We start from the raw sequence: 13,323 nt of genomic DNA, 5'->3' as shown, positions 1-13,323 counted from the left end.
TCCACGTATTTGTTTCTCTTAGAGCTCATCGTCAAGTATTTTGGTTATTGTGTAAAACTAGGAAACGCCGGGCTACTTTATAATTATAATACATTTGATAAAAAACAAACAAAATAGGAATTCCTTAAATATTCTCTGATATGCGAAACCAAAGTTTCCTTTATGTTTATGTTTAGTTCAATTCGTTATAATTTGTTGCTGCTGCTGTTATTTAATACATTCGATTCGATTCAATTGACTAGATTTCAATATGGATTATATATGGTTTAACTGCTGCTTTCATCTTGTTACACTTTAGTTCTAATAAGGAGGGATTTCTTGTTATTTGTTTCTCATTTTGTTAATATTGTGCCATGCGATTTTCAAATGGATGATCTAAATCAAATTTTCAACCTAAACAGAATCAAAACTATTTGCTTATGTTAAAGGAAATGATAATGCTCAATGAATCAAGTTCTTCTCTCTTCTTGTTCGTCAGCTGATTGTTGATTTGTTCACGCTTAGTTAGAGATGAGGGTCGCTTCATGTTTTTATTCTCTGGTTCTCCGTCTCTTTGTCTCACTGTTTACGCTTCCCCTCTGCTGAGTATTCTCCGCAGTCGGTTTCCTCGTTGCTTATTTACATAACTAAACACTTTCGCTGGCGTCGCTTTAATGGCTCTGGTCTCAGCACCGCGCGCACCGCCTCCTCGAACACCTAGGTAAATGGAAATCGCCATCATCATCATCATCTGTCGCTATTTGTCGATTAGGTGTGTCCGCACTTACCTGCTTGAGGCCGCGCTGCGTTAAGGCGGAGCATTCCATATATTTAACAGCGCGTATTTTATTTGCCAGCTTCTGACCTTGTTCGCGCTTAAGCGGCGTCAAGCCCTGCTCGGCCAGCCCGCTCAACGTTTCGCGATCGTCACGCAAATCGATTTTAGTGCCTGCGCAAAAATTGTAAAATCAATTTATGACAGAACTAAGAGATGACAGAGTCGATAGCTACTCACCCACTAAGATGATGGGCGCATCGGGACAATGGTGTTTGATCTCCGGATACCATTTAGAGGTGACGTTTTCAAACGATGAGGGACTCGCAACGCTGTAGCATATCAGGAATACATCTGTCTGTGGATAGGAGAGCGGCCTCAGGCGATCGTAGTCCTCCTGGCCGGCTGTATCCCATAGACCCAGCGACACTTGTATTGTGTCCACTTGCATGGGTGCAGAGTAGTTATCGAAGCTGCAGAGATTATCGATTTCGATTATAATTAGCGAAGATCAGTTTACACTCGAGGGTTTCACTTACACTGTAGGCACATATTCACCGGGAAAACTGTCTGTCGTGTAGGAGATTAGCATGCAAGTCTTTCCGACGGTACCGTCACCAACGACGACACATTTTATGGGTCTTCCGGTTGACATCGTCGAGTCGTGACTGTATTTGCTGAAAGAGCGAAATGTGAATGTGAATGTAAGCGTTCTTTTCTTTTCTTCTTTTGTCTCGTAAGAATATCTCGCTTTGAATGAATGCGTGCGCATTTAATTCAATTAATTGAGCTGTACTTGAGGCAATAAACTCGATATACCCAACTCTCTATATCTTATCTGACAGTGCAAGATATATAAAGATATATGTGTGTGTATAACTGCACACACACTGGCAATTTAATTACGATTAGTGTGTATATCTATATATACGATCAAAGGCTGCCCATCAAAAGGTGTGTCCCAGCCGTAAAACATAATAAAACGAAAGTTTTTTTTATATACGCTTTGAGAGTTCGCTTTACTTTTTCGCAAATAAAATTTACGAAAATAGATCATGATGCGGTTAAAGACAGCAGCATACATAGTAAATAATAATACCAGAAATTAGGCAACACAAACACACGAATACCCTTACTTAATAATGCGTACATATGTTGAGAGTAAATCCTAGATAGTTTAGCTAGTTATGAGACATACAGTCGTGGTCATATAAATAGTGACACTCTTTTTTGGGATAAGTAATATGGTGTCATTGTAAATTAACTATAAAGAACTCAAGACATGGATGTACATACACCTATATATGTATATTTTATTGTCATTTTATAATTGCTCCGAATTCTAAACTCGCTATTGTAGAGCTTTTGTTATTGCTAATACCGATTGATTCACTATTAACATTATAATTTAACAAATTAGATATAACCCCAAAGTGTTTCTAAATCTCTGTCCACTACTGTAACGTTTCTAATACGCTTTGATCATCATCAATTATTCATAAATTTATATTGTGCATTTGTACTCTCAGGGATGCCCGTTTCAACACGTTACATATTTCATCACAAAATTCAGATACCCTCTCGCTCTCACTCACTCTCACTCTCTCTGACTGAGGCACACACGCGCGCACAAACACACACGCACACACGCACACACGCACACACGCACGCACGCATATTGTATGTAAGCTAGCAAAATGGCAATAGTGTGGCCGACAAGAGCCCTCGGGGGCGCCTATAGAGCAGCCTAACTGAATGGGCAGCGCAACGGGCTGGAGGGCCACGGGCCAACCAACAGCCGACAGAGAATGCGCCCAAATGTTGGGCGGACGCACATTGTTAAAAATAGACACAATTAAGCACTAATAATGCAGGCGGTGGCATCGCTGGCGACCCGAACACACACGCGCACACACATACACACACTTGGATACAGACAGGCTGGATATTAACCGTAATTTGTAATGCCAATTCAATTACAGTTGCATTGAAAAACCAGCGGAGGAGATATTCACATGCAATGCAAGTGCAGGCTGAGCAGGGAGCAGTCAGCAGTCATTCCCTTCCTCCCTGTCCCTGCTCTCTCTTCTTCCATTTACTTCTATCTTCTGTGCCTTTCTTATTGTTATGGTCGAGCGCTGCTGCAGCGCCGGACATTCGTCACTTTCGCTCTGTTGTTGTTTTGCTCTCAGCAGGCGCCGCAACCGCAGGCCAGCAGCTGCCGCACGTTCACATTTTGCGTGCAGTTTACAGCACACATGCATACATCTACATATATGCATATAAGTATATATGTACGCATACGTATATATGTACATATGTGTATATAACCAGGCTAATACCGTTTCTTAACTATCCTTTGTCTGCGGCGGCAGATTGGAGTCGCGTATTGTAATCGAGCTCTTTTGTACTTTTCTTATATCACTTGTATTTTGTATTTGTGAGCAACACACGCACTCACGCAACGCGTTGGCACACACACTCACACACACGCCGATGATTAGACTAATTTTAACACTATTTTCTTATAATTTTTATATAGAAATAAATAAATATTTAATTGGCAGCGCAGCGTTTGTATTTTCTTTTAATCCGCTTTTTGTTTTACACCAACACCAACACACACGCACACTCGTGCACACATACACGCCTTCTTTTGACAGCGTTGCTGTTGCCACTGACAAGCAGTGTTGAGATGCGCGCCAGCGAAATCATCGATTTTAACGCTGCACAACACTCACAGTTTTGTTTTGCTGGCTGAAATGCATAAATTGTTTACTTTCAGTCGATTTAAGAGCTGCAGAGATTTATTTAGGAGCGCAACGAAATTTTCTTTGAGTGCGGCACATTATGCGGACACAGAGCAGAGTGAAGCACCGAGCATACTGGTCGAAAAAGATGCCAACATCACATTAATCGGCATCAACAGGGAGCAGCAGCGGAATTCCATTAATGCAGCCACAGCGGCACAGCTGAGCGAAGCCATCCATCAATTCGAGGTAGATGACACATCACCTGTGGGCGTGCTATACGGCGTGGGTGGCTCCTTCTCAGCTGGATATGATCTGAAAGAACTGGAAGCGGAGGCGCAACGCGGCAGTCTTGACTTTCTGTTGCGCCATGAGGGCTCGGTGGGTCCGACTAGACGGCACCTACGCAAACCCATTATATGCGGCATCAGCGGCTTTTGTGTGGCCAGCGGTCTCGAATTGGCCTTGCTCTGTGACCTGCGCGTCATGGAAGACACAGCGGTATTAGGCTTTTTCAATCGTCGGTTGGGTGTGCCGCTCAGCGACGGCGGCTCTGTGCGCCTAGCAGCTGCCGTTGGCTACTCGAATGCTGTAGATATCATAGAGACGGGTCGAAGAGTGTATGCAAATGAGGCGCTACGCATTGGCCTGGTCAATCGAATCGTGGCCACAGGCACAGCCCTAGGACAGGCCGTCAATTTAGCCTTCTCCATTGCCAAGTTTCCCATGGCCTCGCTGCAGCACGATCGAAATGCGACGCTGGAAAATGCGAATGTCTACGCACGACCCGGCTTCGGTGCAGCCATCAACAATGAGATAATGCAAGTCTCTGCGTCCATGGTGGAAGACATGCAAGAGGGCGTCAAGCGCTTCAAGACATGTAAACAATATACTTTACAAATGATTTATGTTTATATCTATTTATATATACTAAAATCTTTTCTGTATCCCTTTGTAGCTGAAACAAAAGGTCCCAAAACGAATGCCTGGAACATAAAGGAGAAGTCCATACCCGATTGGGAGAAAGCTGAAATCGAAATAGAGCAACGAAAGGGAAAGGCATAAAGTATAAAGGAAGCAATATTACACAAGTCAATCTCTTGTATTCTATGTAAATTTAAAAAATTATAGATTTGTTTTGTTTACTTTTCTTTGTTGCTGTTGTTTGTTTATTCACATATATTATATGTATAATTATAATTTATTTAATTAGTTGCACGTTGGAAATCGTTTACGATTCGAGTTTTTGAGTTTATTTCAATATTCACAACAATTACAATAACGAATTTGTCTTGAAATTAAGCCTAACTACAAAAAAGAGTTTTTAAGAGGAAAAGCACAAAATTTCTTGTGTAAGAGAATGTTTTTTTTTTTTCTTATAATTTTAACATTCACAATTAATTTATCATATATAAAAAATATGCTAGTATTAAGTACTCGTACATCCATTTTTTTTTTATTTTTTTAGAAGTAGGCCAAGCGATCTCTTATGTTTTATTTTTTCTCAAGCGATATTTGCTGTATACACACATACATATATGTTAAATATATGATTTGTTGTTTATACTGATATCTTCTTATATGCTAAGAATTGTTAACAAAAGGAATTGCTGTTATTGCACCTAAGTCGATAAGGAAATAACGAAAACAAACGAAGCTCTCAATGCAAAAAGGCTGCTCTTGTACAAACTAGTTTAAAAAATTCGACTGAAAAATCGTTTTCATTCAGATACGTTTAAAAATAGATCATAGATCAATAATGATGCTTAACACTTACATCATCGATCATCTCATTTCATTTGGTTTTGCTATTTATACATGTATATACTTAAGCCAAAAAGTTTGTCATACAAATATTGCACAAAAAATGGATCGGACTGTGAGTTTTTTTCATCTGCTTCATTTCTGTTGCGCACCAATATCAAATTGCTAAACCTTCAATTAAATGGTGGTATGAGTTCATAGATCGCATCCTCTCGGGGATACAACATTACACAATAATATGTATGGCATTCAGAAACCTAAAGACCACAATATAATTAAGTACATATACATATTTACAAATGATAAAGCCAAGGCGCCTGCTTGGCCTGCTTTAGTATAGTATAAAAAAATATGCATATTAAAGCAATTGCGATCGGCGGCTGCTGCTGCTGCGGCGTTAGCTGGCGGCGTGCTATAAGTACTATATATAGTTAGTTGTACATATATAAATATATATATAATTGTGTGTGTGTGTGTGTGTTTGTGTCTGTAATGCTTTACGATAATACAACAGTTGGTATATTCATAATGTCCAATTACTTCAGGCGCTGCGTCACATTGGCCAGCGCCACGGCGAACGCCTGCAGCGCCGAGAATGGATATTGAAAGTCCAAGGTATATGCATTGCCATCGATGCGTCCAAATTGCATCACCTGCAAAAGATTCGAATGTAGTTGTCAATCATTTGGTCAGTTAAGATTCATAGCGAGAATCCAATATTCGCACCTGCTTGCCACGAAACTCAATCTGAAAGTTCTTGGCCGACTCCTGGGTGACGCGTCCGCCAAAGTCCAGCTGGTACACCTGGCTCATCTCGTTCCACATGGGCGCCTTGTTGTGCATCACGAACTCGCGTCGCACCGGCGCTGGATTGGCACAGCTGGCGCTGCCATTTGGCTCGATCTTGCCGCGCTTCAGCTGCCCCAAAGAGATGGAGAGAGGAGGAGAATCTCGATTAGCGATTTGCACTGGACGCACTTAACCTGAGGTTTACCTTCTGACGCAGCTGCGCCTTTTGGAATGTCTCCAGGTCGCGATACTGTTTGCCATTGCCGTTGCCCGTGCTGGCGCCCATTTCCTCGCCCGAGCCGTTCGTCTGATTGCCCTCGTCGTCGGAGCTCTCGATGATGCTCGGCTTCTTGCGCTGCCTGCGATTCAGCAGCGGCGAGTTGAGTATGTGCCGAATGGGAGAGTTGCTCTGCTGGCGCTTGTTCTTCTTGCTGGCCGCCGGCGAGGCGGGCGAGCTGCGCGGCAAACGCTGCGGCGTCGACGGCGGCGTCAAGCGACCCTCATCCAGATCTCGCAGACGACTGATGATGTTCTCCAAGGTGGTCAAGGCCTAAAACGAAAGCAACGATCAATCTTACATATATATCCGTCAATCCCTGACTCCATCCCTGTTCCCACCTGCGTATGCAGCGACACTGAAGCCTTGGCCTCCACGGGCGTCGCCTCCACCGTGCCACAGGCTGTGCTGCTCGTCTCGGACTGCTGTCGCTCCAGTGTGCTGGCATTGCTGGAGCTCTGCTGCTGCTGGTTCTGTTGCTGCTGCTGCTGCTGCTGCTGCTGCTGGCTGGCGGGCGTCTCCTTGCGGCGCCAGCGCACCTCGGACAGCTGCTTGACAAAGCTGAAGCTGTTCTCGTGCTTGCGAGCGAGCAGCGGTGTGGAGTTCTCAGTGCTGCTGCCTGGTGCCAGATCCTTGCTGCGTCCATATCCAAAGCGATGCTTGCGCGTGAAGAGCGGGCTGTCCGTGAAGCTGGTGATGACATCAAAGCGTTTCTTGGGCGGCGCCTTGACCGGCACGGCTGCCGGAGCAGGTGCAGCAGCAGCTGCAGCTGCAGCAACTGGTGTTGGCTCCTTGGCGGGCTCTACAGTCACCGCGGTAATCTCGTCCAGCGCCAGATTGACCGAGGGCTGGCAACGCTTACAGACGCTGGCGGGATTCATGTTGTTGCGACACTTGAAGCACAGCGTGTTGGCGGCGCTGCTGCAGGCGCTGCTGTCGGAGATCTCCTGCAGCTTGCGCACCACCTGCTCGTGCTCCTTGCTGGAGAGCTTCGTTTGCAGCGAGAGCAGATCACAGGAGTCCAAGCTCTTCGACTTGCCCGTCTGCTGTAGCTTGTGCCGGCGAGCGTCCGCCTGCTGCTGCTGGCGCTTGCGATGGCGATTGCGGCGCTTGTCCACCAGGATCAGACGCTTGTTGGGCGCATCCTTGCGTAAAGCGGACAGAGCCTCGTCCGAGGGCGTTATTGCCACCGAGTCCAGATAGCCGACGCTGCAGCTGCGCGTTATGGAGTCGGGCAGCGCTGGCGCTATGGAAACCACAGTCGGAGTGCGCTTCATGCTGGAGCAGGCTGCTGAGGTGTTGGCGGTGGTTGTGGTTGTGGTTGTGGGCGTGGGCGACTGCGTCTCCTCGTCTATGTAGAGCATGTCCCGCCGCTTTGTTGTGGAGCACTTGACGGCACGCGCATCCATGCGCTCCAGGTTCAAGTTGAGATTGAGCGGCACCGGATTCACGTGGCTGTTTGCCGTGCGCATCGACTCCGACATGAGCGCGTTCTTCACCTGGACCACGTTGTTGGCGTAGTCCGCATTGCTCGAGTACGACATCAGGGTGGTCTGGCCCGCAGCCGGCACAGCGGGCCGCTCGAATATGATGTCCGACGGGGCGACGGCGTTCTTGGGCGACTGCAGCGTGGGCACCGAGCCGTCGCAGTAGAGCGGCGAGATGGCGTGCCGCGACTGGCAGCTCGAGTTGGAGCTGGAGCGGCTGTAGCTGTTCTTGAAGCTGCTGATGGTCTTTGGACGCGTGACGCTCTTGCTGCAGCTGGGCGAGGGCGAGCCGGAGCTGCAGCTGGGCGGCGCCTGATGCAGCAGCACGGTGGTGGCAGTGCCAGCGGCTGTTGCCGCCTCCTGCGACTCATTGGACGAGTCGTCGTCGTAGCTCTCGGCACGCGCCAGCGGACTCAGCCCCACAGCCCCGCCGCCGGAGCCAGCTCCATTCACAGTCAAGCCGTGCGAGTTCTTATGCCGCGCCAGTATGCGATTCGGGCGTGGCGACATGGGCGCAATGGGCGGCGCCGAGGCGCCATCGTTGAGGCGACGCTGCGGCATAATTGGCGGCTTCAATGCGGCTATTGTCGCCGCTGTTGCTGCTGTTGCTGCTGCTGATGCAGCTGATGCAGCTGAAGCAGCATCCGGAGCGGCGCTCGTCACGCTCACATGAGGCACTGCGGCATCCGCACTATGATTATGATTATGATTGAAGTTGTGCTCCTCCTCGTCCTCGGAGAAGAGATTGGGATTGAAACTGGGATCGGGCCCAGTGGGGAAATCGTCGCGCAGCTCCGTGATCACCAGCGTCATCTGACGCGGCTGCAAATGCAGTAGGGACGTCTTATATGTTACTTGGCCTAAATTGGCTGGGACGGTTTTGGCAAGTCCATGGATCTTGAATTTGGTGCCCCAGATATTGGAGGTCACCTCCACCAGCTTGACTTCCTGCTTGGAGAGAAAGGGCAAGTGCACAGAAGTTAACGCATGCCAAACAGCCCCCGTCTGCCCCCACCCCTCTATACCCTTACCTCGGGCAGCGTGTCCACATAGGCCAGCTCGTCCAGGCTGTCCGGATCCAGAGTGTTGCTCCCACTGCCGCTGGCCGTGCGGTCGCCGTTCTGCGGCCGCCGCTTGGCGCGCACGCGGCGCTTGCGCGGCGTTCGAGGCGAGCCGAAGCGCGAGGAGCGCTCATCGAAGTCACTGTCCGAGGAGTCGGTGCGTCCGCTGTTGCCCGTCGTGGTGGATTGGCTGGAGCCGGAGCTGCTCTTGGCCTCGGCGGCGTATTGAAAATACAGCGAATTGTCTGCAATGCAATCGCATGAGCATCTAGTGGAATAGCGAGTAACTGCATCTCGTTGCACTCACCATTAACCTGCGGATCGAAGATGACAAATTCCGGACGTATTTTGGACGTGCGTTTGCCCTTCAGCAGCGGCACCAGCCCGCCCAGGTACTCCAGGTAGAGCGTGTAGCAGGTGCCGGAGCTGAGATTGGAGTCATCATCATGCCGTATCATGGTGCAGTGCAACCGAGTCGAGCAAAGCGGCGGGCGCGACACAAAGTCACGCAGCGACTTCAGATCAGGTACACAGCACTGAAGGAGAGAGCAGAGATGGAGGAGAGATTCATTCAAGTCTTGCCACATACTTATATATAGAGCAATTCTCACTTACTCTTATGGTTTGAGCAAACAGATTGCCAATGAGCGATTTGATTCTGGAGGGCAACGGCAGCAGCGGCAACAGCGTCTCGGAGCCAACGCTCGCCTGGATCTGCAGCCGGCAGAGCAGCTGCAGCGAGGCGACGCGTCGCGAGATCCAGGCGATGTGCACCTGAGTGCCCGTCGCGATGAACAGCCGCTTGTCGTTGTGGCCCCAGGTGATGGCCGACACGGTGGCCGTGCTGCAGGGTATGTGGGCCTGGTAGAGGCAACTGCCCGACTCCGTGTAGAACTTGACCAGGTTGTTGTAGTAGCAGCTGCCGGCCGGCGTGCCCAGGCCCAGCTCGTGCTCCAGCTTGCCATCCAGGCCCATGCTGTTGCTATTGCTGCGCAGTGTCCCGGCCACGGCGAGCAGCTCCCGCGAGTTGCTCCACTCCATGACCATGCCCAGGGCGCCGTTAAGGCAGGTGTTGATATGTGCGGGTGAGACGTCGTCAAACGACTTTAGCAAGTAGATATATCCATTCTGGAAGCTGACCGCCAGCACAAAAGTGCGCTTGGCTGAAATCGAGGAGGAAAATTAGAACTAGGCTAGAGCTTGATTGATTGACTGATTGATTGATGGTATTGTGTGCAGACTTCGACAACAATAACTACAAAGCTTTAGCCCTAGTATAACATGGTAAAAATGTCAGCTGACGAATACTAAATGCTGATTGATTGATTGATTGATTGAACAGCTTAAGAGTTTAAGGCAATTACAACTAGAAAGCCTAATCTAGTGCATAACATAATAAAATTCTTGTTGTTTAAGACCAAGTATATATTGATTGATTGATGGACTGACGTCAATCAGAAAGGAACACGAATCCCAAATGATTAAGAGTGATTGATTTGTTGAAAAATAGATTGATTGAGCTATTTCAGAGATCAATATAAAACCATTTAGAAGGATAACATGATAGAAATCCCAGTTGATTAAGACTAAGTATGGACGACTTGACTGATTGATGATGATTGAGCAACTTAAAAACTCCTTCTCAAGATTCTTACACCGTTAGAATAATTGAATAATTGATTGATTGATATTACCAAAGCTGAGTCTTTGATGATTTATGCAGACATAGTGCATTTACATAGCATGGCATAGTCCGAAGGACCGATAGACTGATGAACTTACGGACTAATTGATAAAGTGTAAAGAGCTAAAGTGATTGATTGATGATCTGGTTAAAATTCCAGTTGCTGACAGGACTCTCTGCATAGTCTACTTGGTCAACTGATCTGTCACTTACCGGCATTGGTTACACCGGGCTCGGCTTCCTCGCCCTCCTCCATTTTGAACTTCTCGCAGGACCAGGCCATGGACGTGATGGGCACATCGTTAGAGAGCTGCACCTGGGACACCATCGCGCCATGCACATCCATGACGATCACCTGGCCCTGGGTGGTGCCAAAGTACACCTGTTGATCGTCGGGCGTCCAAATGCCGCACGTGATGGTCGACTCCAGATTGAGCATGGACGACCAATAGCGCTGACCGGCCACAGAGCCGACCAGCACGAAGCCATCCTGATAGCAGATGAGCGCCATGCGACCGTCGTGCGACCAGGAGAAATGCGTGACCGGCGTATTCCGATCGTTGATCAGCTCGATGGACCAGCGACCCTCGTACTTGATCCACACAAAGATGATGCCAGAGCTGTCGCACGAGGCGAGCTTCTGATACGGCTCATTCCACTTGACCAGAATGACCTGAAAGAAACGGCCAACGAAATGGTTCAAGAGACTTAGTCTGCATTCGATTCCAAAGTGCTCGCTTCACTCACGTCCGATCGATGACCTCGCAGATTGTAGTTGGTGCGCAGCGGGTAGTCCATGTTCTTGCGGCAGTGCGAGGTGGTGAATGTGACGCCCACAATGCCGCGTATATTGCCCGTGGCCAGCCAGCCCTCCTGATAGTAGTTGGTGCGGTTCAGCTTCCAGCCCTCATCCTGAAAGCAAGCAAGCGAACAAGCGAGCAAGCATTGAATGAAAGCCAAATCAAAACCAAATCAAGTCTCCCTCACTCCCTCACTCCCCCGCTTTGAGCACACAGCTGCCGACGGGATGAGCCTTGGCAGCTCGCCTAAGCAGCCGTCAATTGACAGTCAAATGCGGCAAATGCGCCTCTTAAATGGATTACGCTGCAGGCAGGTGGCTGCTTTTGACTGCTCTGCTGTTCCACTTAACTGATATTTGTATGCAGTCCGTATGCTCCCTTTAATGCCCCGCTTCTGTTACACACTGCGAATGGGGTAGATGAGCTTAGCTTATACATAAGTATGCAGTCCTTTAGTATTTAAATCGATTTCAAGTATTTCTATGTGAAACACAGGGTATCTCATAGCCAAAAACTGTCGTGTATTTAGCTTTATATTCAAGTACTTAATTCTCCTACTAATTTTAGGTACTTCCCTTAAGAATGTGTCAAAAATCATTTTATAATAATCATAATCCGTCGCATTATGGTCAATATAATCTTAAGCTAATTACAGGGTATACGCGAGTCACGTAGTCTTGGTAAACTAATTACAAATTCCTTTTGCCTCTCGATAGCTGAGCTTAATAAGACTTGTAAGCCAACTTCAGCATGGATAGACTATCCAAACTAATTATAAATTCCTCTTGCTTCCTCAGCTCCACTTGCAAGTGAGTTCTAGGGTATATAGTAGTTAGGCAAGCATATGAAACTGATTATAAATTCCCTTTGCGTTTGCTAGATAAACTTCTAAGGCAATTACAGGGTATACTGCAGTGCAGCACTCGGGACACGCACACTTTAACTTCATTTCGCATCTGCCTCTTGAGCTATTTATCTGCAGCCTGCAGCCAGAATTCTATCGAGAAACTTCGCTGCACCACCCGCACCACCTCCTAGAGCCGCACCACTCTAGCAGCTTGTAAGCTCAAAACTTTTTTCAGCGGCATTTCCATCAAATGCTTTGCTGATTATTTTCACAAAGTGTGGCCTACATTTGAGCACCTATTGGCCCCGCGCCTCGGGCCGCTTGCCCCAGCAGTGGGTGCCAGGCTTCAGGTGATAAGCCTTAAAGTTCAATTTTCATTTCGTTCGCTTCGTCGTCGTCCCAAAGAAACTTGACCCGAGCAGCGACCCATCGAGTGGGCTAATCCCCGCTAAGCCAAAATGGTCAATAGTATTAATAAATTTCGTTCCCTGGAAAAATCCAATTTGCGAGCTACAAATTTAAATGCCAGGACAAATAGGATTCTATTCGATGTGCATGACTGGCAGATACTCTAGATTGTAGGTGGTTTCGTAATAAAATATGTTTGCTGATGTTGCATACTTTAGAGATATTATATATATAGACAATTTATATTACATTAGGTATTCGAGCTGTACTTGATTAAGAAATGTCAATGCTCAATAATGTTTTAAGCACAATGAATCAATTGACTCACTGAGTCATATGAACAGCTGAGTCACTGAACACCCACTAAACACTCACTAGTTCATTTGAACAAGATGTTCATGAACGATTTGAAGTAAATAAATCAAGTTCAATTAGTCCTGGAGGATTCTCTAAGCTTAATTGGGCAGCTTAAAGAATCCTCCAGGACTAATTAAACTTTTGATTGATTATCAACTTAGTTCAATTGAACTTCACACTAAAACAAATGTAACTCTTAAAGGGAATCTCTGAGAAAAACATGATACTCCCCACTTGGCAGTGGGAGAGAAAAATAACAATTTATTTTGCAATTTCCGCTCGGACTAGCGTAGACAGCGTGCATAACTTTTTATTGATTCCAGTTAAGCCACGCCCACACACACA

At 47.2% G+C, this 13,323-nt stretch overlaps 3 protein-coding genes across 5 annotated transcripts in view; 1 reads left to right on the top strand and 2 right to left on the bottom strand.

Moving 5' to 3' along the window:
• Positions 1-346: 346 nt before the first annotated feature.
• Positions 347-1,425, bottom strand: Mtl (Rac family small GTPase Mtl). Its single transcript, XM_018101617.3, has 4 exons — positions 1,294-1,425; positions 995-1,227; positions 768-928; positions 347-696 (listed from the first exon to the last, which is right to left on the bottom strand). Exons 1-4 carry the CDS (start codon positions 1,407-1,409, stop codon positions 619-621), a joined length of 588 nt encoding a protein of 195 aa, XP_017957106.1. The 5' UTR covers positions 1,410-1,425; the 3' UTR covers positions 347-618.
• Positions 1,426-3,516: 2,091 nt separating this feature from the next.
• Positions 3,517-4,649, top strand: LOC108651715 (uncharacterized). Its single transcript, XM_018101584.3, has 2 exons — positions 3,517-4,384; positions 4,463-4,649. Exons 1-2 carry the CDS (start codon positions 3,517-3,519, stop codon positions 4,567-4,569), a joined length of 975 nt encoding a protein of 324 aa, XP_017957073.1. The 3' UTR covers positions 4,570-4,649.
• A 7-nt stretch (positions 4,650-4,656) lies between these two features.
• The window catches only part of Tusp (WD40 superfamily protein Tusp), a 36,845-nt gene continuing 28,178 nt past the window's right edge, over positions 4,657-13,323 (bottom strand). For 2 of the 3 annotated variants that reach the window (XM_018101121.3, XM_018101132.3), the window contains exons 3-11: positions 11,314-11,478; positions 10,780-11,239; positions 9,498-10,045; positions 9,190-9,418; positions 8,853-9,127; positions 6,676-8,772; positions 6,263-6,607; positions 5,995-6,186; positions 4,657-5,921 (exon numbers count right to left, since the gene is read on the bottom strand). In XM_018101121.3, coding sequence (XP_017956610.1) covers positions 5,805-5,921; positions 5,995-6,186; positions 6,263-6,607; positions 6,676-8,772; positions 8,853-9,127; positions 9,190-9,418; positions 9,498-10,045; positions 10,780-11,239; positions 11,314-11,478 — 4,428 coding nt within the window. In that variant the 3' untranslated portion in view covers positions 4,657-5,804. The remainder of the gene's footprint in view (positions 5,922-5,994; positions 6,187-6,262; positions 6,608-6,675; positions 8,773-8,852; positions 9,128-9,189; positions 9,419-9,497; positions 10,046-10,779; positions 11,240-11,313; positions 11,479-13,323) is intronic. The other variant, XM_018101143.3, reaches the window with a different exon arrangement.

This window comes from Drosophila navojoa, chromosome 2 (genome assembly GCF_054131105.1).
Source record: "Drosophila navojoa isolate 15081-1374.11 chromosome 2, UAZ_NAV_1.0, whole genome shotgun sequence".
In the NCBI taxonomy this organism is placed as follows: domain Eukaryota; kingdom Metazoa; phylum Arthropoda; class Insecta; order Diptera; family Drosophilidae; genus Drosophila; species Drosophila navojoa.
This window is presented reverse-complemented; position numbering and strand designations above follow the sequence as displayed.